Genomic DNA, 22,894 nt, shown 5'->3' with positions numbered 1-22,894 from the left:
CACGTTTGCTGTGCGGACGGTCAGCCATGCAAAACTCGAGACTCGTATTATATCAATAGCGTAGCGTTTCCCTTTGATGGTTGGAAACGAGAGACACCAGGGCCAGGGAGGCAGGGTTTCGGTTCAGTGAGCGAGCAAAGGGTTTTAATACACCCAAGCATCGAAGAATGTGCACTCAAAGTCAAACCTACATGTATCGGTAATCTACCTCCCCTAACCTCCACTGGCAGTCACGCCTAACCTGGGAATCGGATAAACGACTCACTGCACCTAACCGAACACTGACTGTCATCGATGGTGGCAATGATTATGTGGTTTAGAGTCGCTCGCCAGTTAGAGGCTCAGCCGCTGCAGATCAAGCTCCACCAACACATCATGGACTACCGGTACGTCTCCAAGCGTATGGCCCGGACTGGGGCCAGTGGGCCCCAGCAACCAGCTCTTCTGGTTGCTGCGGCTACACCGAGCATCGATGTGCTGCAACGTTGTGCCAGAATGCTCAAAGCCAAGCATAAAAAGTAGGGACAGTTTGCACTATATCGTACCAGGGCCTAGGGACTCAGTAGGGAGTCGTCAAATACGTACCGGTAATGACGCTACCGGTACGTATTTTGTATGGCGGTATTTGACGACTCCCTGGTTGGCACAGTTGGGGTGCTGGATTGCATAAATGGCCGTGCCAGTGACCGCCATAACCGGCCTTCCACATTAATTTTTAGTTCTACCACAAACAGCAGGATTGATAGTATGATACACGCACACGGCAGGAGTTCCCGCATATGCGCATAGATCTACTCTTGCTCTACAACAAGCTTACACGCGGCTATGTTCATACACAGCGTAGACAATTACCCCACCCCATGGCCCAGGCTCCCCTCGCCCTCCCCAAATCAAATGGCCATACAGGCATACTGCATTTGCCTGTGGCTTGTCGAAATCAGGGAGTCGTTATCCTAAAAGCCATTTACGACTCCCTCGTCGAAACCAAGACGTATTTATGGCAAGCCCGCATTAGCTTTTGGTAGGTCGCTCAATCGAGTTCCTAGATCCTTTTGTGGCGCTGTAGATTTAGGAGGCGCTTTTTCAAGGTTTTGTTCAAATCAAAGAACTGAAAGAAGTTCAATGGTTGTTGTTCTTTCGAGGATTGTTTCTATTTATTACGTAGTTTCACTGCCTATGGTGGCTCTTGCAGTCTTGGCATTCACCGAAGCACATGCAGGTCATGCGCACCCTGGGGAAGCGTTCGACATGGACGTTTGATCGTCGCAAACCGCCAAGTTCTGTCGGTTTTGGATCATGTCGGGGCAATCAGCCAACTATGGCTGCCGCTGTCGCATAATGAAACAGCTCTTTCTTATAACAGCCCTCGTAGTTTCGTTGGTCTTCGCAGGCTCTGCATCAGCTCAGGAACTACTGCCCGCCAACAGCAGGGACTGCTCGGTCGAACAGGCGTGCCAAAACCATGTTGACTCGTCGCTGGCCCAGCTCAAGTCTATCCTGTCGCTGAGCAGTGTACGGGATGTGTCGGCATGCATGGACACTCTGGGAAGCCGAGAGCGGGCGAAGAGCCTGTCGGAAAATGCGTGTGTTGAGCTGGTGGGCAGCACGGTCAAGGAGACCACGCAGAGTTGGCTGGCCAGCACGACGCTGTGCGTGAACGCCACCCAAGCAGCTACAAACTCATGCAGTGAAGCAGCAGTGTCTGCAGTCCTGACCTCCATCCAGCATGGACTGGTTCCAGTCGCTCGCCCAGCCTGCCAAATATTGCTCGCCCAGGGCGCGAGTGCCCTGTCGCAACTGCCCGTGCTTATTCGTCTCGTGGCCAGGGACATTCTGTCGGAGTTCTCGCAGGAACTGGCACACGGGAACAATGCATTCAGCTCTGATGAAGCGCAGCAACTGGAGAAGGATATAAATCTGCGGTTAGCACTTGCTGCCGTGCCGCTGCTCGGCGCACAGGCGAAAGAGCAGAGTGACTTCGTGGCCGGTTTCAGCGAGCTGCTTGCGAACATCACCGTCACCCTCGCTCAGCACGCACTGCCCAACAGCAAGAGGTTCGCCAACCAGACATTGTTCTTGGTGTGTAGCTCGCTTTTCCCGACATGCTCGTGCAGCGGCAGTGGCGGCAACAACACTGGCAATGGAAGCAGCACGACGGAAAACGACACCACGACGGCAATCGTGATCCTGCGCCCGTGTCACTGGTCGTGCGTTTCGAACACTGAGCTGCTGAGAGCCGTGCCAAGCTTCGTCCAGGACACCAGCAAGCTGCGCTCGTCAGCCATCTTCAGACTCATCCAGCACGTAACCCGGTGTGCCGACGTCGACGAAACCCAGTGCTTGGATCTGAATTGCGGGGACGCTTCTGCGGCTGCCGATAGTCCACCCGTTTCCATGCCGTCAGCTATACAGTATCTGTGTGACATGGAAAACGATTCGGAAGTTTATCTAGCCGCACAGGAGCAGTCGCAGCAAGTGTGCATCGTGTCTGGGCAGCGTTGCACGTACCCACTTCAGAGCACGACGGTTCCCGGTCACTACGTTCCGGAGGTGCGCGCACAGACCGAGGTGCTCCGTGCCCTGCTCGGCTCCGTTTTCCCTGGACAGAAGACGTCGCGGAACGAATCGGTTCTGCCGTGCGCGGCCGCGTGCACGGGTCTGGTGTACGATCGGCGCAAGGAGAGTTTCATGCGTACGTTGACGGTGACGGCCGCGGCCGTGACGCTCGCCGTGGAGATCTTCACGATCGCGTCGTTCTTCCTGAACCGTCAGAGGTGGAATCGCTGCCCGACACGTCTGATGCTGAACATCAGCATATGCTACGTATTCAGCTGTGGTGCCGTGCTGGCTCAGGCGTCCGTCGGATGGGATAGGATAGCGTGCCACGAGGACGGCTCGCTGATCTCCGACATGCCGAAGAGTTTTGAGCGGGGGTCCTGGCGCTGCCTGCTGACGGCAGTGGTGCTCTTCTACAGCCTGATGGCTGCCCTGTTGTGGTGGCTGTGCCTGTGCCACGGCTGGCTGTGCACGTTCCAGCTGCTCAATCAGCCGAACAAGGCGCCCACGTTCACCAGCAAGTTCTCCCGGCGCGAGATCATCTACCACATGATCTGCTGGGGAGGGTCGTTCCTGATGATGCTCGGCTTCATCAGCAACCAGAAGATCGGCGGGGTGCCGATGTACGGCGTATGCATCACGTCAAACCCGGACGTCTGGTTCTACTTCCTGATACTACCCATCATAATTGTCGGTCCCGTCGGCTGCCCAATGCTGACGTCCGGATTACTGGCAGTGCGGAAGATGCGCAGCAAGATGAAGGTGATGGACAACTGCTGGAACGGCGGCAGCAAGCGGGAGAAGAATGCCGAGAACCTGCGCCAGTATCAGACCAAGGTGGGCCTGGTGTTGCTAGTGAGCTTTGTTCACTTGGTGGTGCAGGCCACCGTCGGCGTGTGCGAGTACGCCATGGCGCAGTCCGGCAAGGCCATTGTCATGGAGTACATCTCGTGCATGCTGCTGGCCTGCGACGCGCAGCGACACCTGTGCCCGTCGCGGCCCGAGTTCTCCGCCATGCCCTACTCGGTGCTGTGCCTGGGCATCTTCAGCGAGGGCATCGTGCTGTGCAGCTGGACGGCCACGGCGCACAACTGGCAGGCCTGGGTAGAGCTGGTGCGCAGTCCCCTGCACACGCTGCGCAAGGGCGCGACCACCTGGCGCAGGCCGTCCGTCGTAGCGGCCACCTGGTCAGTTCCTAGCCGGCCATCCGAAGCAAACGGTGCCGGTTGGGAAGTTAACGAGGCCGCGGCGGCACTGCGTAAAGCGCGCAAATGTTCGCCAATGGACGCGGCGACGCGGACCCAATCCAATATCACCACCACCACCATGACACTCATGCATCTGTCGGGGGCCTTCACCGGCTCGCTCAACGAGGCCGATGTGGAGAGCGACGTCATCAGCGATGTCGCCAGTGGGTGCACGGTCAGTCCCAGCTGTGCTCATTTCGCGGGCTCACAGCGCTCTGCAGACACAGTGTTAACTTAATGACGAACAGGAGTGCTGATGACCTGCCGCAGCTCAAATCTTGAACGATGCTAAACGCAATGCGTGCAACTTATACTGCAGCCAGAGAATTCCGTTTCTAGGCACGTCTTCTGGAACAAAAATGGACACTCAATGCCCTTACACTAACGTGAAACGGAAAGTCGTTTTATAGTTGTAGCATTTCGAGCATGCTACAAATACTACAAAAGCCTACAATGTAACAATGCTGGTGAGACCTCATGAGCATGCTGCCGGAGGGCCTAGCACTGTCAGTACTATGGTGTGTGTTGAGCGAGGCTGCGCTGAGGTCGGATATCCGGCCTCCGCTGTGGCCAAATCACCGTCACACAGCACGATATCGCTGGTGCAACGGCAAACGAGAAACACAGCAGAACAATCCACTGCCATAATTATAGCATGGCTGTTGGTGATTGTGTTTACTATACGTAGCTAGCTTCATCTCCTAGTACTGGATGCAATCACATTTCTGCATGTACGTGTACATGTACATGTAGCAAAAGTAGAAAGGACGAATTGTGCTGTCCAGAGCCAATGCAAACTACCGTGCAAATGCTTAGCTGCACAATATTTAAATTTAAACGTGCAATCATGTATGTTACACTCCGTCTGCTGAGTCTCATACGAACATTGAATTATTTTACTTTGGAGTGTTTTTTTAGTTTTAATTATTTTACTATATAATATTGCTACTTTGTAGAATCAAGGTTTATGTACTCTTGCTAGAATGATCAATGCAACAGCAAATTAGTGACTGTAAGGGTTGAAAGTGTGACGAGTCTTACGTCTAACACGATTTGAAATTTTCCCCCAATTGGCGGGCGCAAAGGTTTTAACGGCCCTGCCAACCACACCCGTCTTTTATTTCTTCAGTACAGAAGAGAGAAGGAATGGCGCTCCGGAAGTGTTTCTTGCGGTAACGATGGATTTTTCTGTTAAAACGTTCGGCTTTGTGCCCCGTCAGATATTCAGCCCTTATAGTATCGGCCATCAAGTTCAGAGTGCTAATCCAAGACAAAACAATCAGCTCATTGATTACGCTATAATGTCCACTAACACCACCAGTCACTGCGTAACTTGTAGATCCTTGGTCCAAGTTTTCTGTTCTATGAATTATCTGTGTTATTTTTCCACGGACCTTTCATAAAACAAGTAACTTCTTGTAGTATACCTACAAAGCGATTAGTTAGTCTCACAGTGTTCTTATTAACAATGTTTCACAGTAGCTCGAAATTGTTCCTGGAAGAAACATCTAATTAATACGGTACGTTCGAAGTAAGCTATATTCGAATTATCAGGATTCCACCTGTAGTGATGCAATTACATACTCAGTGTATCCGGATCTCTGCCCGTTGAAAGAGACATAACAACATTTCTGAACACTTATCATCTGTCTAGAAATTGAGTAGCTGTTGAAATATCATGTCAAGTGTTAGAGGATGGTGACTTGATTGCGGTGATGTTTCAGGCTCACGTAGAGGTAGAGCTCCCCTGCGACGTTCTTCTTGGTGTCCGTTGCTCCGGTGCGCTCATGGCGACCTACTAACGTGTGCCTTTCGCAGTCCAGTGACATGTGAATCACGTCCCCCGCTTGCCACGGCTGCCCTAACAGACCACCGTTGCTGTTTGAGTTGTTCCAGGCGAATGTTGAGTAGTAGCCCGTCAGGATGGGATCTGGAATATTGAGCACACCGAGGAAGATCTCATACGCATCCGCTGAGTGAGGGGCACACTTGTCAAGGCGGATGGACATCTCGTACTTGCCTCTCCTCCACCGCCTTAAGCCACACACCGCCGAGCGCTTCCCCACTGGGCCATCGTGTGTGACCGTTCTGCCGTTGTTCGAAAGGGCAAGATTGGCATGACATCGCCAGGGGTCAAACAGAACTGGATCTACGATAGCTGTCACGGCAGGACTTCCCTGGAGATGCGTTGTGTTGGCCGTGGCAGACACACGGACTTGTCCCTTCAATCCAGCCGTCTTGAACATAGCGACAAGTCGACTGGGTGAGGAGGTCGCATCTGTTGCCTTGACTACAGGACAAGCTGTCATGGTATTGTCGGGTGATGTAACGTCCACTCTCACAGTGTCCAAATATTCCTCTGCTGCGCGTAGTTCTACGCCATGGTCGTTCCTCAAGTCAATGTATACACAGAGATCTTGCCCTTCGCTTACCTCAGCTGGAATGGTCGCTGAGCTGTTTTCATGGGACATTGCGTCTATAGTACTCACACAGCCCGCTTCAGCTATTGCCATGAGAACATTCTCTCTGCCGAGGGTCGTGAACAGCAGATTAACACTTGGGAATGACTCAGCCTCCACATCAACAGTTGCCATGATATCTTCTGTTGCCTCCTCCAGCCATGCACACATCTTCAAGAAGTTACTGCCAGACTGGCAACATCCGGCCAGGTGCTTGACGCTCTGGCCGGCTGATAAACCGGATAGGACACGGCACTTTCGAACTTCCAAAGGCGAGCGATGTTCGGATTGCACTTTATCCAGCTCGTCAAGTAGCTGTTGCTGGCGCTTATCAACGGCGTTCTTCAATTCCATGCAAATGTCATTGATTTGAGATGACACAGTCTCAGTTTGGTTGTGTAGCTGTGAAAGTGCATTGTTGGTTGCAGCCAGTGCTTGTTCAAGTTGACTATCGCCACCGGAGAAACTGGCTCTAATCTTGGTGAGAAGGGATTCTCGAATCGTGGAAACAGCTTCGTCGATGGGTAGCAAATCCTGCACATGTTGGTCGTGGCGACTAGACGCTAGGCAACTGTTACACAGGATTTTTTGACACGCCATGCAGTAGTGCGATTGCGTACAGGATGGATGCAAAGGGCACTTTGCAGCAGCGAACTCCATTGAGTTCGTTGTACTCGTAGTCGTAACACTAGTGGCAGCAGTAAGCGGCACAACCTTGTGTTTGTAGGTGCGGCGAGACACAGGGTGCGCCTCAGCATGCACTGCACACAGACAGTCGCTACAATCCATGCAGACAGCGACTGCTTCCGTATCCTCGCCACACTCATCGCACAACTTCTTACTTGCACCGACACTAGCACTAGCTGCCCCATCCCCAATATCACTGTTTGGCAGGAACTGCAACAAGGGAACACCAGCCGATGGCGGTGGAGTGGTTGCTCCACAATCAGGACACTTCACAGAACTATCGTCGCTGGTGTGCGTCTCCAAACACTGCACGCATACCGAGTGAAAACATTTCAATAGCTTCCCTCGCGTGCTGCTACTTCTGCAAGAGACACAGTCTGGCCTGTTCATGATGATGAGAATCTCTGATATTACTGGCCAACACACTTGAACCTTTTAGCTGCGAGTATTCTGAAAAGTGAAGGCAAACAATACAATAATCCTTGGTAGATCTACCAAGTAATAGTACATTAGTACTAGTAGCTCGTTGCCTGCTAGCATGCTTCCTCCAGCGTACACCGTACAACCGCAGTGTTCCAATTCCACCTGCGTGTGACTGTCATGCATCGTCAGTACGTTGGCCGGAGAGGTATCGTTACGTAACACCAAGAGAATCGTCCACTCGCTCATCGATAACGTTACTACACGTGTACATGATGGTACTGTCTTACTACAACTTACACAGTACAAGTAACACTGGCCATATGCAAGCTAGCTACAGCTGTGTTTCCTTTTTGACCCCGGGTTACAATAGAAACCCCACCAATGGCAATGCTCTACCTGTGCATGTAGTGCACTGCATAAGCAAAGGTAGCTCGAGCTCACGATCGCGATCATTATACGGAGGATTAGCAAGACGAAATTCGCGTTCGCAAACATTTTTCAGTTCGCGATTGGGAACTTTCGCTTTTTTCATTCGGAAAAGTAGTCGGAACACGAATCGCGGATTCGTGTCAGGGCAGTCATAAATTTACCACGCTGTACTGTCTGTACACAATGATGTACGTCGTGTCAACGTCATGCATGTGCGAATTCTGTTTGCTAAGGCCAAGTAAAAAAAAAAGCTAGATGATCGTCCCCGTCCGCCCCAGTTTTTGTCAGCGCCCCAAGAAATATTTTATTTTTTAAATCGTGAGTTTTACTATATGGACCACATACTACTAGTATATCACAACGTCAGTATCGATCTGCTGAAGAAAGAAAAAGAAAAAAAGAAAAAAAAAGAAAAAAAGAGAAAAAAACCTTGATGTTGTTGTGTACACTGTGTGCATGAGAGGGTAAAAAGTAAAAAAATAAAAATAAAATCCTCCCGCCCTCCCCGATTTTTCCAAAAAAAAGGACGATCATCTAGTAATTTTTTTTACTCGGCCTAATCCTTCTTATAACGCGAATTCCGTCACTGAGTTCGACTTTCCTTGGAGAGCGAACGCGAATTTCGTCTTGCTAATCCTCCGTATTGGTTCAACGTCGTTTCGTGAACAGTGATGTGAAAATCAAAATGAATATAATAATAGACTATGGACCTGGACCCCTCTCTGTATGTATCTGTGTGTGTGTGTGTGTGTGTGTGTGTGTGTGTGTGTGTGTGTGTGTGTGTGTGTGTGTGTGTGTGTGTGTGTGTGTGTGTGTGTGTGTGTGTGTGGTATGTGTGTGTCTGTCTGTTTGTCAGTCTGTCTGTCTCTCTCTGAGCGAAACGAAACGTCGCTCACATGTCCATCGTAACCAGCAGCAAGAGTCCATGAAACTCTTGGTAACAGGGAATGGAGCAGTACTGATTATAGCACTGTACATGTAGTACTCCCTACATTGTAGGCCCTGGATCATAAAATTACTGTAGTGAAGTAAAATAAAACCCTACTTATGTAGAAAAGAAAAAAAGGATAAAGGAACTACAAGTAATAGTCACACTATAATCATGAGTATAATGTCCACTAACACCACCAGCTACTAAACAATCAGCTCATGCGATAACATTGCACGGCACTGACCCACGGTACTGACGTTCTACAACTAACTGGCTAACAGCTCTAGCACATCTTGGATGCGCACTCCACACGTGACAGCCTTCCAACTTGGAAGGTTCTAAGTTATTATGATAACAAGGAGGGGAAGGGCGTAGAACGTCAGCACCGTCAGTCAGTGTCGTGCAAATGTCATCGCATGAGCTGATTGTTTAGTAACTGGTGCCAGTGGTGGTGTTAGTCAGTGGACATTAGGGGGAAAGTTGGCGCTGAGATCCCGAGTTCTAGTACTCTGATTTTCTCCGATCGAATATTCCCTGTTTTCTTCATCTCCGACTAATAATTACACACCAAGGCAAGGGCCTTAAAACGGTCACATGATATAGCCCTGATTGTAGGCCCAGACAGATCCTGCCGGCAATTCTTTCGACAAAATATCAAAGAATTTATTAAGAAGCGGAAATTGCCGGCAAAATCGGAGCAAATTTCGAGATTGGGGTAAAATCGGTGCCTGATAATTTGGATGTCCTTGTTTCTTACCCGGCCGCGGTCACACCAAACAAGCCGTTTCCCGCTTGCGCTGAAAGTGGCTTGTGCTGAATGGGGTGGTTGGTCACACCACTTCGCGAAATCGGCTGGACTTTTTTGTGTGATAGAGTTTTTTTTCTTCCCGCTCATTTTTGAATATGATTTTCTCTTGTTTTCCCGTCCGCCTTCTCCAGCACACTTCTTCAGTTCGTCCAAGATCCACGCTGTCTTTCTGGTATTTTTTTCATAGTGGTCTCATACTTGGTTTTTGTTTCAAACCAAAGCTCCAGTAGTCGCCGCTCCAGTGCTACTGTCCAGGATTCCATGATGACCGACAAAAAGGCAAGGAGAGAAGTTTCACCAACAACGAAAGCCGGAAGGTGGCAGAACACGATGCAAGCTGCAAGATCATGCCAAGATGCGCTTTGAACGAGTTTATTTTTCCTGCCACTGTACTGCGCCAGAATGGCTGAAAGAAAGGCTGAATCCATTCAGCGCTCCCATTCAGCGCTTTGAAAACGGCTGACTGCTGAAAAAGGCTGAAGCCGAAAATTCAGCCGTTTCCGTAGCGACGATGACGTCAAAAAGCGCTTTTTCCCGCTGAATGGCTGAATCGCGCTTGGTGTGACCGCGGCCTTAGGCCGCGGTCACACCAAGCGTAAGCATGATACACTGCCCAGGACGAGATCATGTCACCGAAACATCACTGGGATTCACCGTGGATCAACATGATTTTGAAGAACCCAAGGACACGTGTGTGAAAACCCGTGTTGAGAAACCGACCGTGCGACTGTATGTAGGCTAGGCATTTCCCAAATCGGCTTGCCGAAAAATTTGCCGAAAACAGTGGTTTTGAAGAAATCACCGATCTTTTCGCCGAATATGCAATTTTCCCACTGAATTCGCCCAAAATTGATGTTTTGGTGCCTCAACAGTATGCAAATACAATTTGTAGCCACTATCTGCCAAAGGTGTCTGCGACTTTAGGCATTTCCGAAAATGGTCAGCAGGAAAAGACGCCGAAATCAATGGCTGTCAAGAAATCGCGGTTAATTGAGCCGAATTTACAAATGTTGCGCTGAATTCGTCTAAAAAGGGTTGTTTGAGTGCCTCTGCAGCGTGCAAGTAAATGTACATCTACACTGCTAGAGGGGACTTGAAGTACCGCCTTGAGCCGAATTCTGAATTTGGGGATCATAACATGGCCGAATTTGGACATTCTCCGAAAAGCCGATTAGGCGAAAAAATCGGGCCGATTTAGGAAATGCCTAATGTACACTACGGTTTACGTCCGAAGCACAGGGCTCACAGCTCTGATATGCTCCTGCAACCTCATGGTTGTGAGAGTTGTGGCACCACTATGTGCCAGTCCATTGCGAACAGGAACGCAAAATCAAGGCCACCTGTAGGCTATACTGAAGAGAATAAAGAGAATGGCTGACCAGCAGCATGTAATAATTACAAATACTACTAATTTACAAGTATAGTCAAACAGTAAGCACAAACAATTCACGGTGAAGAAACGTAAAAACCCTCGGCTAAAACCCAAGAATATAAACTGAGGGTATTAAAGTCTAACGGAGAGGGGGGGGGGATACATACAGCGTCATGTCACATCGGGCAGGCTATTTATGAAATCTCCAAACATGTCCACTTGCTCGTCTGCCTCTGTGGTTGGCGACAGGGCATGAGAATCACCCGAGTGGTGTTTAGGCGCGCAGCCTTGGCCATAGCTCTCGCTTACGCCACATTGCGAACATGTTGCAGTTCCAACGGTGCCGTCATCCGCCACCTCTTGGCAAGGCGAGCTGCCGGCAAGCACACCACTAGCGGCATTGGCAGCGGGCGACGAGGACGACAAACAGGCGTCCGCGGTGTCTGCATGCACGGTTGCCTGCCGGTTGCCTTTCCTCGACTTCTTGGTTTTGGCAGCGGGTTGATTCGAGGCTAGCGGTTGAGATTGCATTTCAGCCATAAGTGGGGCTATACCGTGCAATAACCTAAAAAGAAATGAAGAAAAGTATAAATACAAATTGTATTCTTCTTCACTAATATCGCCGAAGTCGCAACTTCTAAGTTCGTATTGTTGTCCCTCACGCGGACGTGCGACTAGTTGTTGGAGATGACAGGGTTGTGAATAGCTACTGGCTCTCAACGTCTGTTTAGCACAACTCCATGAGCGACTCTGACTCACGCCGCTACCAGGGGCCTCACGAGGTGTTTGTCGCGCTGGAAACGAAGCGTCTCTGTAAGTTTGTATCCCTCGTGATGGTTTGGCCTGGAGAGTAATATAAGTGGTGCCGTTCAGGCACAATCTTCCTCAGCCTACTCAAGCTCAACTGATGAGGGGTGAGTTCCCCGAAACACTGTGTATTGAGCAGGGAGTGGTGCTTTCTTGCAGGTTTGCCGAGTGGAAGGTGCGATGTGCTCCTCGTGTGCTCCGGATGGCAGTCGTGAGTCAATCAAGTGTCAAGTTCGGCAGGAAGTACTTCGAAGTATGGAGATCGATACTGTCACTTACAAGCAATGCATTGTTAATCCACCCAAATATTTGCGTGTGGAACAATACGTACAGCTTAGAAGTATAAGTACAGTAAAAACCTGTAATGGCGACCACTCGGATATGGCGACCACTCGGATATGGCGACCACTCGACCATGGCGACCACTTTTCCTTGTCACGGACGCATTCACATTCAAAACACCTCGGATAAGGCGATCACTCGCTCAACGCGACCGGCGACCACCCACCCGCGACCGCGTTCCACAGTGCTAGTCATGTAAATGTATGCATTGCATGGTGCACCAGGCATGGTAGATCTACACATCAGTGCAGGAAGTGTAGATGTACATGGTGCATGCACGACACTTGACAGGTCTGAGGACCCCAGGCACATGAGTCGTGCTAGAGTAGAATAGGTGTGTGCACTGTGATGCACTGATCAAAATGATTATATCACATGTGGATATGGTCACGTGACCCACTGAACCTGGATAAGAAGACCACCTGGCCACGGCGACCACTTTTTCTCGTCCCTTGAGGGGTCGCCTTAGACAGGTTTCACTGTAAAATGAATGTATACATAACTAGAGCACCCTCGAAATCTGATAGACTGTGAGTACTAAATTCATGACTCCCTGTGGTGAAGCTGTTGATTTTGAAAAGATGATGCCAATGCCTACATCGAGGAGCATAGCTGGGCTAAAATAATTTGACCACACATCTTGAAATATTATTAACTTTATCACCGTATGTCCCCCCCCACCTTTAAAGCCTTGGCGGTATATTCGATTATAAAGCCAGTCTCAGTTATAAAGCCATGGGCTTCATAAATGAAATGACATTTGAAGTATGTTTTGGAAAAATGAAGGAATAAGTACTATGCTAACAAACTTACAGCCCAGCAGCAAGGGTGAACAAGTAGATTTAGATTGAAATTTCTGTGTGGACTTTGGCTTTTATGGCTTGGCGTAGTGGGTGAGTCATTTTGCATCTAAAATAGCTAGGAAAGCAGCGGCGTTTCGAATATAAGGCCATGGCTTTAAAGGCGCTGACATACGGTATGTTGTTTTGTAAGAAAGGACCAACATGTTACATGTTTGGACTCGGATGGAGAGCCAAGGATAGATTTAAAGCAAAGAAAAAGGACCAAGAAACTACAAGTTACGCTATAATGTCCACTAACACCACCAGTTACTAAACAATCAGCTCATGCGATAACATTGCACGACACTGACCGACGGTACTGACGTTCTGCAACTAACTGGCTAACAGCTCTAGCACATCTTGGATGCGCACTCCAACAGCCTTCCAACTTGGAAGGTTCTAAGTTAAGTTTTAGAAGTCAAAGTTATAATTATGTTATCCGTAGATTGTGTCCAACATTAACCGTTATAAGCAAGATGTTGTGTAGTCAGAAGGTACTATGGATAACATGTAGCATTTTGGTCCTTTCTTTTAAATTTAATCCTTGGCTCTCTATCCGAGTCTTATGTTGCTTTGTACGTGACAAAAAGCAACCCATCAAAAGCAATACGGATACGTACCGTCGTCTATCTCTGCATACAAAACCAGCAAATCATAAGAAATTTTGAGGACAGTTATCCGGATGCGGTGAATGGGACTTTCGGTCTTTGACCACTTGCTGGTGAGCTGATCTCCTCACCTCCCACCGCTTTAGGAGCTGCATCTGCGCCTTGATCCTTGAAGGGTGGTGGCGTTCCTACGGATGCGGAAAACTCAGTTTCCAGCCGAGTCTCACGCAAACCGTGAATTTTTTTATCCAGCATTGCCGGGCCCCATTCCGAACATGGTCAGATAAACTACAGTTGACTGTATAGACAGGATGTGCGTCCCCCTCCCCTCCCCCTCTCCGTCAACACACGGATGCACACCCACACACCCACACACACCCATACCAGATTGGAACAAAGAAAGTGACAAAACGTCTGCAAATCTTGAAAAAAACCAACAACAACAACAACAACGGGTCCTCACCGATCGATTCGCTGCACATTCTCCGACATCTTGTCGTTCGCCAGGTCACACAAGAGATTCACATACTGCATCGTGGGCAAAGCAAAAAACATGTAAAAAGCCAAACAGACTACTCCACATCTGGCGAATGAAAGAACGGGGTGAGTACGAGTAGATCAGACCCACCAAAGTGGTCAACGATCGAACATCCCATTCGCTGCATCCATGCTTCCCTCGTGCCAGTCACGATAAAGAGCGATAATAATTACCAACAACCTGTCAGCACAGGCAAAAGCTAGCTGTCCGGAGATTGAGTAAAAGCATAGGTACACGGATACTTTTAAACAACAACAAGCATCAGTTGCTAAGCATCAGTTGCTAAGCATCAGTTGCTAAGCATCAGTTGCTAAGCATCAGTTGCTAAGCATCAGTTGCTAAGCATCAGTTGCTAAGCATCAGTGGCTTGTGGAGAGCATTTACCTCTTCAGAGACCCGCCGTTTCCCACTGATTACAAGTGGTACATCCATACCGTGTGTGCTCCGAACAGCCTGCAGCACATGACACAATACACAGGACAGAAGGGTAAGATACACACATGCGCGCACGTGTGTGTGTGCACGCACGCACGCACACACAAACACACACACACACACACACACACACACACATATGCACACGCACGCACACACACACGCGCACACACACACACACACACACACACACGCGCACACACACACACACAGTCAGTACCATACTACAGTACACAATGCCAGTACAGGACACACACACACACCACGGCACACACGGTACAGCACACCATAGTACGAGACAGCTCACCATGATGTAGCGCTGCTTTCTGCCCAGAACGATGCCGGAGTTGCGAAAGCCAGAGCCCAGCGACGTCACGAGCTGCACACGGCAACAGCATCGTTGGAAAGAAAATATGTCGCAACGCAATGCATTCCTAGTCGTTGTTTCCTATTTCCAACTGATAAGTGCAATGCACAGTTCACGATATTCGCTGCATACCGATAAGTTTAATTAACAACAACATGGCCTACAGTAACATATTCGCAACCAATCTAGCCACCTTGGAGGGAGAGTAAGCTCATGCCATTTGATCATTGACCCTATCTCCACATTCAAGAATGCAGTAAAAGAAAGCATGCCCGCCATGTTTACAAAAACACATTGAACACATGCTTCAGGACGAGATAGTGGTAGCGACGTCGACGATGATGTCATAGGGAAGGTGTTTGCACCCCACACTGGAGCTCACGCTTTTCCGCCGAAGTGTCAAGTCAAGTCGGCGGAAAAGCGCGAGCTCCTGTGCGGGTAGCAAACACCTTTCCTATGACATACTTCATGAACCAAAGGGAAGGGTACAACACACACACACACACACAAACACACACACCCTAGTACTATAAAACGTGTAGTTGGTGGGCGCATTAAAATTCCGGTGCCAGGGACCTGGCAGGTTTCAAGTGCAATGTAGAATTAGGTGACCAGCATTCCCCGCACATACAGTGCATACTCGAGTGCCTTTTAGGTGTAATCTAAATTTAGGTGTGTGGTTTCTCTACCGGTATCAGCGAAATTAAAGCTTCACCGGAAACAACGTGTTTTACAGTACTGTAGAGCAGGTAATTTTAGCGACGTAAACACCCTAGCGAATTTAGCGATCGACTCATTTTCGCTAAAGTTTCAAGTCGCTAATCCGTTGAGACATAAGTAGTGCACTGGTGATCCGTGAGTAAAATCGCTGCAAGTCGCTAAAATAAAACGTCGCCAACCGGTTGACAATGGGAAAACGCTAAAATTAATAGTCGCTAAAATTACCCGTTCTACAGTATTCTATATGAAAACAAAATAATGGCTGCTCTCAGTTGGAGTCTCACCAGTTTCTGAGCGGCCTCCAGCGACTGACACTGAACGTGAAGAACCATCGGCTCAAACTTCAGCCATGCATCGCCTTGCTCTGGGCAGGACACAACAGCGGCCACCTTGTGAGAAAGAACACCACGCACAGAGCGAGCGGATAGAAATTCAGATTATAGTGGCCTCGCGCATTGAAAAGCGGCATTCACATTCTTCAATACATAGCACAGCCAATCTAGGAAAAGGGTGAACAAAGTCACTCTAGCCCTGTCTAGCCCTCCCCCCCCCCCCCCTCTCTCTCTGTGTCTCTGTCTGTCTGTCTCTCTCTCTCTCCGTCCCTCCCTTTCCGTCTCTCCCTTTCCGTCCCTCCTTCTCCCCCCCCCCCCCTCTCTCTCTGTCTCTCTCTCTGTCTCTGTCTCTGTCTCTGTCTCTCTCTCTCTCTCTCTCTCTCTCTCTCTCTCTCTCTCTCTCTCTCTCTCTCTCTCTCTCTCTCTCTCTCTCTCTGTCTGTCTGTCTGTCTGTCTGTCTGTCTGTCTGTCTCTGTCTCTGTCTCTCTCTCTCTGTCTCTCTCTCTCTGTCAGTCTCTCTCCCGCCCCGCCCCCCCCTCTCTCTCTCTCTGTGTTCAAGTATGGGACCGACCACCAGCAGCAAGAGTAGCAATAAAGAACACATACCACATCAGCAGGAATGACAGGATCATGAGAGACGTACAGCCACTTGCCTTCCTTTCGACGACCGCAACCAACATCCTGCACACAAAGAGTAGCACCAAGAAAGTAAATACTTTACACACACAAACCAGGGATGAATTTATCCGGTATCGCAATACAGTTTGCTATGCAAAACTTGATCTACCGCAACTCAAAAATCACAGCGACTTGCGCTTTATTTTCGGTAAAATTTCGGCACCGAAGTTACAAAAAATAAAACACCGCCAAATATTTCTGCTTCTACAGTAAGCCCCGGAGCTTATTGCTATAATGACTGGATTACCTGTGAGCATAGGCCATGGTGTTGCCTGTTGGCGTCTCGCACTCGCAGCAAAACTCCCTGTCTTGCAGTCAGTGTTACTGCTACTGCTAGTGCTAGGCTCGACACGCACACAGTCGCTTTGCTGTCAGCGTATCTGTATGACTGTCTTGACACTGTCACTGCCAGGGAGTCGTAAAATACCGGTATTTTACGACTCCCTGGTCACTGCGTACATGCATGCGTGTGTCAGCTAGCTGCGCAGTGTGCGATCGATTGCGAGCCAACATTCTTTACCTTTAATACTTGGCCAACACGACATTTTCGCTCACGTCAAGTGTCCGGACTGTACTGATCGTGTCTGGACTAGCGACTACATCAATCATGCAGACCACAGAGACTGGAGAACTCACTGAAACAAACTGGGAGTGTGGCGAGTCAGAGATGCCTCCCTGGCCCTTACCAGCTTACCTAGGAACTAATAATATTATTTACTTGAAAATTACTGTAATTGTCCAGAAGGCTACGAAGGTACAACGCGTTAACGGGCCTCTGCCACTAGCTGCATTTTACAAAACAGGCTCATATTAATTTCTAGCGTTGCACAGAGAGGAAACAGCAAGATGGCGAGTTTGTCGCTACATGTAGCTGCAGCGACGATTATCATCGCCAGCTTGAATCTCCTCGACACAGGACTGGTCGCAGTGGACGCTGCCGAACGAACTTACGACATCGGAGCTTACTACTATCCGGCCTGGCATGTGGACTCGTTGAGCGAACAACTGCACGGCAAGAACTGGACAGAATGGGAGCTGGTGAAAACCGCCAAGCCGCGCTGGCAAGGTCATCAGATGCCCAAAGTGCCACTGTGGGGATACGAAATGGACGATGACCCAGTCGTCTTCGAGAAGAAGATTGATGCAGCGGCCAGCAACGGAGTGAACCTGTTCATCTTTGATTGGTATTGGCACCAAGGTGAGCGAGTAACTGTCCTCCGTGTTTCAAAGGGCACGTAGATCTACTACTGTAGGCTACCATGGCTACGGAATACTAGTAGTATGCCCACTATCAAAATCGACTCCTTGATTTATTTACGTGCATCGCCTACCATGTACTGGGGAGTCACAAAAACACCAGAACACGACGACTACCTGCACTGCACAGTGCAGTATTATACAGTCCGTTTGACTGGATCATGGACAGAGCTCACGTCCGTGCAACAGGTGATTATTGTAGCTGTAGAATGAGTGACATCTGTGATCACACCCACAAGCAGCTTTGGGAGGTGCATCTGCAGTGCCGCTGAAGTAAGTAACCGTTCCGGGTGTTGGCAGTAGTGAGCCCCCACCTCCATTCCTTTATGGTCTGCAATGATCGCGAACCGAAATCAGATCTGATAGTATACGAACTGTGAGTGTTGGTGGACTATGGTGAAAACTGCAGTCAGACAGGGCTCTCTTGGAGTATGCGCTGTGACCCTCCTAGAAAAGAATCGTAATACCAAGAATACAAAAACTAGAGTGTGCAACTCGGGATGGTTCCTGTGGGAGCGTAATCCGTGCAGTACGTCATTTCTGACGGTATGGTAAGCCACAGGTACGGTGAAAAGTAGCGTAACCAGTCACAGTGGTGCAGGTCACTGAGTTTGTCCTGATTTCGGTTTTTTGATACGGATAGCATGGTGAATTTACTTGCCAGCGGATGTACACATCGTACGCAGTCACACAAAAACACCGAAATCCTAAAACAGGACGTCTAAATCATGCAAACTTGGCTGATTTCCGGAGTGTGAAACACGAAAATTTGAGCTGTACGCAAGTCGTGGTTTGGCTGACCTCATCAGGGTGACGTAGTGCACAAATTGAGCTGTTTCAGATCAGATACGCACAGTTGCACACTCTGGTTTATGTACTCCTGGTAATACCTGTAGATAAATCCAGGAGAGGAAACGCTACTGATTTCCAAGGATCCTCACGGTTTGACTCAGCTCGATGCTGTGTCCTCTCCCGGGTTTATACGACTCCCTGCAAAGAAGCCGCTTGTACTTCTTCAGTAAGAAAAAATTGAAAGGTGGGTGTGTGTGTGTGTGTGTGTGCGTGTGTGTGTGTGCGCGTGTGTGTGCATTCGTGCCATCTACCACGTGTCCACAACTATGCTCTATCGCACTGTGCCTCAGGCAGCGGACCGTACCTAAGCCGCGGCTTAGAGCAAGGCTATCTCAAGGCGAGCAACAACGACAAGGTCAAGTTTGCGCTGATGTGGGCCAATCAGCCACTACTCGACATCATGCCGGCCAAACACGGCTTCCGCGGCAAGACGGTGGAGGTCCGAAATGGCACGACCGACATGCCAACATTCAAACAGGTACAATGCACATACAATACTGGAAATTGACAATTGAAATTTTTGCACCAGGCTCAATGGTGCTAGCTGCAACTATCCTGAAATGGCAAAACTGACATGCCAGCATTCAAACAGGTGCATGCAATACAGGACGAGGTCATGGAAAAAAATTCTTGCACCATGCTCAATGGTGCTAGCTGTAAGCACTGTTTCGTAGGTTTGATGGTGGAAGGGAAGAAGCGAGGTCTGATTGCACTGTGAGCATTCAGGCATACACGTATGACATAAGGGACGTTTAGCAATGCGAAAGTTCGAATTTTTGGTGGGGATTATATTTCGCGAAACCTTTTTTCAAAAAAGGAAACCCTGTGAGGTTCAGCAACCCGAAATGACTTTTTCTGAAAGTTATTTGGATTCTATAGTACCGTACCGTATATGCAGCTCAGTCTCAAGAAGGGAGCTGTAAATTTACTACTCCCAGCCGTCAAGTGCGTACCGAGGAAAGAGAAAATAACTTTCGCAAACCATTGCAATTTCGTGTTCAAGTTTTCGAAGTTTCGACCTTTGTTTCTGTACTCATTCCCAGACTCGAATTTTCTTTCGAAATTTCGCATTGCTAAACGGCCTTATTACCAAGATTATAGGTGCAGTTGACCAGAATAATTATGGCAACGACACTAGAGCATACATGCTTGCTAGTCATGCTAAACTATACCTAAGCAAGAATGTTGAGTGTCATCCAGTTCAAACGTGTGCAGTCAAAAACACAAAATCCGTCTTCCGCGAAGCTGTATCGAAAGAAGTGTGTGTGTGTGTGTGTGTGTACACGTGCGTATGTGTGTGTGTGTGTGTGTGTGTGTGTGTGTGTGTGTGTGTGTGAATTTCTGGCTGCGTGCCTTTGCCGCGGTTCACCCAGGTGGCCGACCACATCGTCACGACCTACTTCAAGCATCCCAGCTACTATCGTGTGCGCGGCTGTCCGTACCTGTCTTTCTACCAGGTGATCACGCTGCTGGACAGCTTCCACCACGACGTGCCAAGCACCCTGGAAGCACTGGACTACATGGTCAACCAGACGAAAGCGCAGGGCATTGCTGAGTGCGTGCACTTCAACGGCATTGACACGTACATGCGCCGAACACCGCAGGCCGCTGAGCTCCTGAAACAGCTCAAGTTCTCCAGCCTGACCAGCTACACATGGTTTCACAACTCAAAGACATTCAACTCGTTCCCGGTAACGTCGTACGAGCACGCCACCCAAGTCAATACGGCCTACTGGGACACGGCGAACAGCACATATCCGATAAAGTACATCCCGAATGTGTCGGCGTCCTGGGACCCCTCACCGAGGACCTGTCCGACGGACGTGTTCGACGACAGTGGCTATCCGTTCGGAGCCACCTTCTCCTCCACGCCAGACCAGTGGAAGACGGCGCTGCAGAACGTCAAGGCGTTCATGGACAGAACGTGCGACCCTGACTGGTGCATGCTGACCATCAATGCCTGGAACGAGTGGTCAGAGTCCGCGTACATTGAGCCGGACACGGTGGACGAGTTTGCACGACTCAATGCCATTAAAGATGTGTTCACACACCAAGCCATATAACACTTTCTACACAAACACAATATCTTTCTTACAACATACTACTTCATACTACTTCAGCACATGTTTTTAAGTTACTAGGGCATTCAACAAAAGAAAACGCCCAAAGAAGTTGTTCACAACATAAATTATTATGTGATGACATCATCCACTGGTGGTTTGTGCAGAGTGACATCACAACTTGACACAAGCACGGGATTGCCACTCTGTACAAACCATAACACGAATGAAGTCATTCACAAAACCTCTTCAGAAGGTAACTGCCACTGTACAAACTGTGCGCCGCAGTGCATGCTCACTCGGAAGCCATGCGCAACATAACTACATGCGCATACTATAGTATGCGGTAGTCCTTTGCTTATCCCCTCTACCCTTCTCCCTTTCAGGCAGGGGTCTACACAAGGCGTGGAAACATGCATTTGAAAACAGTTGGATAAGTGAAAGCCATCCTTCTCTACAAGCACATACTATTATCGATATGTCAGCATAGATCGATGTCCGGACGTCCAGTGTAGGAACGCTGGCAGCAATCAACTCCACAGCCCACGTGTGAAGGAGCTAATTCACACGCACACACGTGTGTTTGTTTGTGTGTGTGTGTGTGTGTGTGAGAGAGAAAATTGTGGGCGCACATCCAGTGCATGTGCAGATTTTCGTGCTTCTCTTGCGACGGGCATATACATGGTAAGTGGTGTGTGTGTGTGTGTGTGTGTGTATGTGTATGTGTGTGTGCGTGTGCCTATGATCACCCATAGCATAACTAGTAGGGCACTGTTCTTGTAAGTGGGGGTATGCACTGGATTCGCATCTCACCCGCAAGTCCTTACTTCGAAGTATTTTACTCCACATACTCTACTTGGCTCCGTGCCACATCCAGTCACAATGTAGACACACACATGGCATGCACAGTGCAGACGTTCTAACATAGGATAGTACCTGTACCACGGTAACAGGTCCACAAGGACCACAACACCAACGCTGTGTGAAATTATGTCCATGCACAGACCTATAGTGCTGCTCAATGCACACATCCCAGTCTTTGCAGTCGTCAACAGTGCAAGGGCTGTGCAGGTGGTGGGGCAGCCGCAGGAGCCACATGCATCTCTAGCCTAGTGGAGGCATCCCTGCCAAGTGCGAGGTGTGAGAAAAAGGGTCACAAGCCCGCGCAGGCGGCGGGGAATCATCATGCATCAGGTCATACTCAGAGAGGTCAGAGGCTGCACATACAACACGTTCATCTGTTGTGTCGCGTTTCACCATGATTCCCTTGATTTCGCCCCGGGTTTTTCGCATTTCCAGTCTGAATTTTCCGCGAGGACAGCCTAAAGGCCGATTCATACTTCAGTTCGTGTACGGGAAACGCGTCGCGTCGCGAAAAAGTTGATCTCAGCTTAACTATTTCGCGTACGGGAAAGCCATCTCGCGACGGTCGCGCGATGACTTTCCCGTAAGCGAAATGAAGTATGAATCGGCCTTAACATGTGGGGTGGCCAGAGGCGCTCTTCAATGATTTTCCAACTTTAGCCTAACTTATCACCTCCACATTCTAGTGGTGATCATGCTGCATTACATGGTAACTAAGACCCAGGTTGGGACGTTTCTGGCTCATCCCAGCCTGAAGCCACTCATATTACGATGAGTCCATTACAGCCCAGGTGATGGGCTCTTGTATCGAATGCATTATGTAACAGATACATGTACATGTATGTGACTTACTTCTTCTCCTTGCCAGAAGATTGCAACACGGCCTGAGCACGAGCTGGTCGTGAAGAAATGATCTGAGGCGTTGAGTGTGTCCACTACTTCAGCAACTGGCTCGTCTATGGAGCCTTTCTTGCTGCGATCCACCTGCGAAAGGCACTGCTCCTTCGCACGAGCGAAAGCCCAGGCATCCATCGTCGGCGCCGAAATTAACACAAGGTAAAGGACCTATACATCCCTCGACACGCAGCTAAACTAATGCAGAAATGCGTAGTGATATCACAGGAAGCACAACGACAAAACAGTTTTATTTCGTAGTATCACTACTGACTGTCGACATGTCCTTGAACTGCATGAGAGAAACATGAACAAAATAAACCTATTTTCGTAGTTTGAAATGCATTTGAATTATTTCTTGTCCGCTCGAATCGTAGCATTTTTGT

General features: G+C 49.1%; 4 protein-coding genes across 4 annotated transcripts; 2 read left to right on the top strand and 2 right to left on the bottom strand.

The window, feature by feature from the left end:
* The first annotated feature begins 1,008 nt into the window (after positions 1-1,008).
* On the top strand, positions 1,009-4,700 carry LOC135822991 (uncharacterized). Its single transcript, XM_065335827.1, has one exon. It carries the CDS (start codon positions 1,297-1,299, stop codon positions 4,039-4,041), a length of 2,745 nt encoding a protein of 914 aa, XP_065191899.1. The 5' UTR covers positions 1,009-1,296; the 3' UTR covers positions 4,042-4,700.
* A 584-nt stretch (positions 4,701-5,284) lies between these two features.
* On the bottom strand, positions 5,285-7,516 carry LOC135822905 (E3 ubiquitin-protein ligase TRIM71-like). Its single transcript, XM_065335745.1, has one exon. The coding sequence runs from the start codon at positions 7,337-7,339 to the stop codon at positions 5,492-5,494; it is 1,848 nt and encodes a 615-aa protein (XP_065191817.1). The 5' UTR covers positions 7,340-7,516; the 3' UTR covers positions 5,285-5,491.
* A 3,354-nt stretch (positions 7,517-10,870) lies between these two features.
* LOC135823414 (tRNA wybutosine-synthesizing protein 3 homolog) lies at positions 10,871-22,782 on the bottom strand. Its single transcript, XM_065336263.1, has 7 exons — positions 22,467-22,782; positions 16,510-16,584; positions 15,856-15,960; positions 14,792-14,863; positions 14,434-14,502; positions 13,975-14,039; positions 10,871-11,477 (listed from the first exon to the last, which is right to left on the bottom strand). Exons 1-7 carry the CDS (start codon positions 22,644-22,646, stop codon positions 11,084-11,086), a joined length of 960 nt encoding a protein of 319 aa, XP_065192335.1. The 5' UTR covers positions 22,647-22,782; the 3' UTR covers positions 10,871-11,083.
* On the top strand, positions 17,299-20,997 carry LOC135823413 (uncharacterized protein WxcX-like). The gene is made up of 3 exons (XM_065336262.1): positions 17,299-17,779; positions 18,981-19,168; positions 20,064-20,997. Exons 1-3 carry the CDS (start codon positions 17,428-17,430, stop codon positions 20,751-20,753), a joined length of 1,230 nt encoding a protein of 409 aa, XP_065192334.1. The 5' UTR covers positions 17,299-17,427; the 3' UTR covers positions 20,754-20,997.
* Positions 22,783-22,894: the final 112 nt, after the last annotated feature.

The sequence above is a fragment of the Sycon ciliatum genome, chromosome 8 (assembly GCF_964019385.1).
Source record: "Sycon ciliatum chromosome 8, ocSycCili1.1, whole genome shotgun sequence".
Classification (NCBI taxonomy): domain Eukaryota; kingdom Metazoa; phylum Porifera; class Calcarea; order Leucosolenida; family Sycettidae; genus Sycon; species Sycon ciliatum.
The sequence above is the reverse complement of the archived record's forward strand: the minus strand, read 5'-3'. Positions and strand labels throughout refer to the sequence as shown.

Coding starts and splice junctions, on each gene's coding strand:
- LOC135822991 (XM_065335827.1), top strand. CDS start 1,297: ATGTCGGGGCAATCAGCCAACTATGGCTGCCGCTGTCGCATAATGAAA.
- LOC135823414 (XM_065336263.1), bottom strand. CDS start 22,646: ATGGATGCCTGGGCTTTCGCTCGTGCGAAGGAGCAGTGCCTTTCGCAG. Junction 16,585..22,466: donor TCTTCTGGCAAGGAGAAGAA/GTAAGTCACATA, acceptor CTTTGTGTGCAG/GATGTTGGTTGCGGTCGTCG. Junction 14,503..14,791: donor GAAAGCAGCGCTACATCATG/GTGAGCTGTCTC, acceptor CATGTGCTGCAG/GCTGTTCGGAGCACACACGG.
- LOC135823413 (XM_065336262.1), top strand. CDS start 17,428: ATGGCGAGTTTGTCGCTACATGTAGCTGCAGCGACGATTATCATCGCC. Junction 17,780..18,980: donor TGATTGGTATTGGCACCAAG/GTGAGCGAGTAA, acceptor ACTGTGCCTCAG/GCAGCGGACCGTACCTAAGC. Junction 19,169..20,063: donor ACATGCCAACATTCAAACAG/GTACAATGCACA, acceptor CGGTTCACCCAG/GTGGCCGACCACATCGTCAC.
- LOC135822905 (XM_065335745.1), bottom strand. CDS start 7,339: ATGAACAGGCCAGACTGTGTCTCTTGCAGAAGTAGCAGCACGCGAGGG.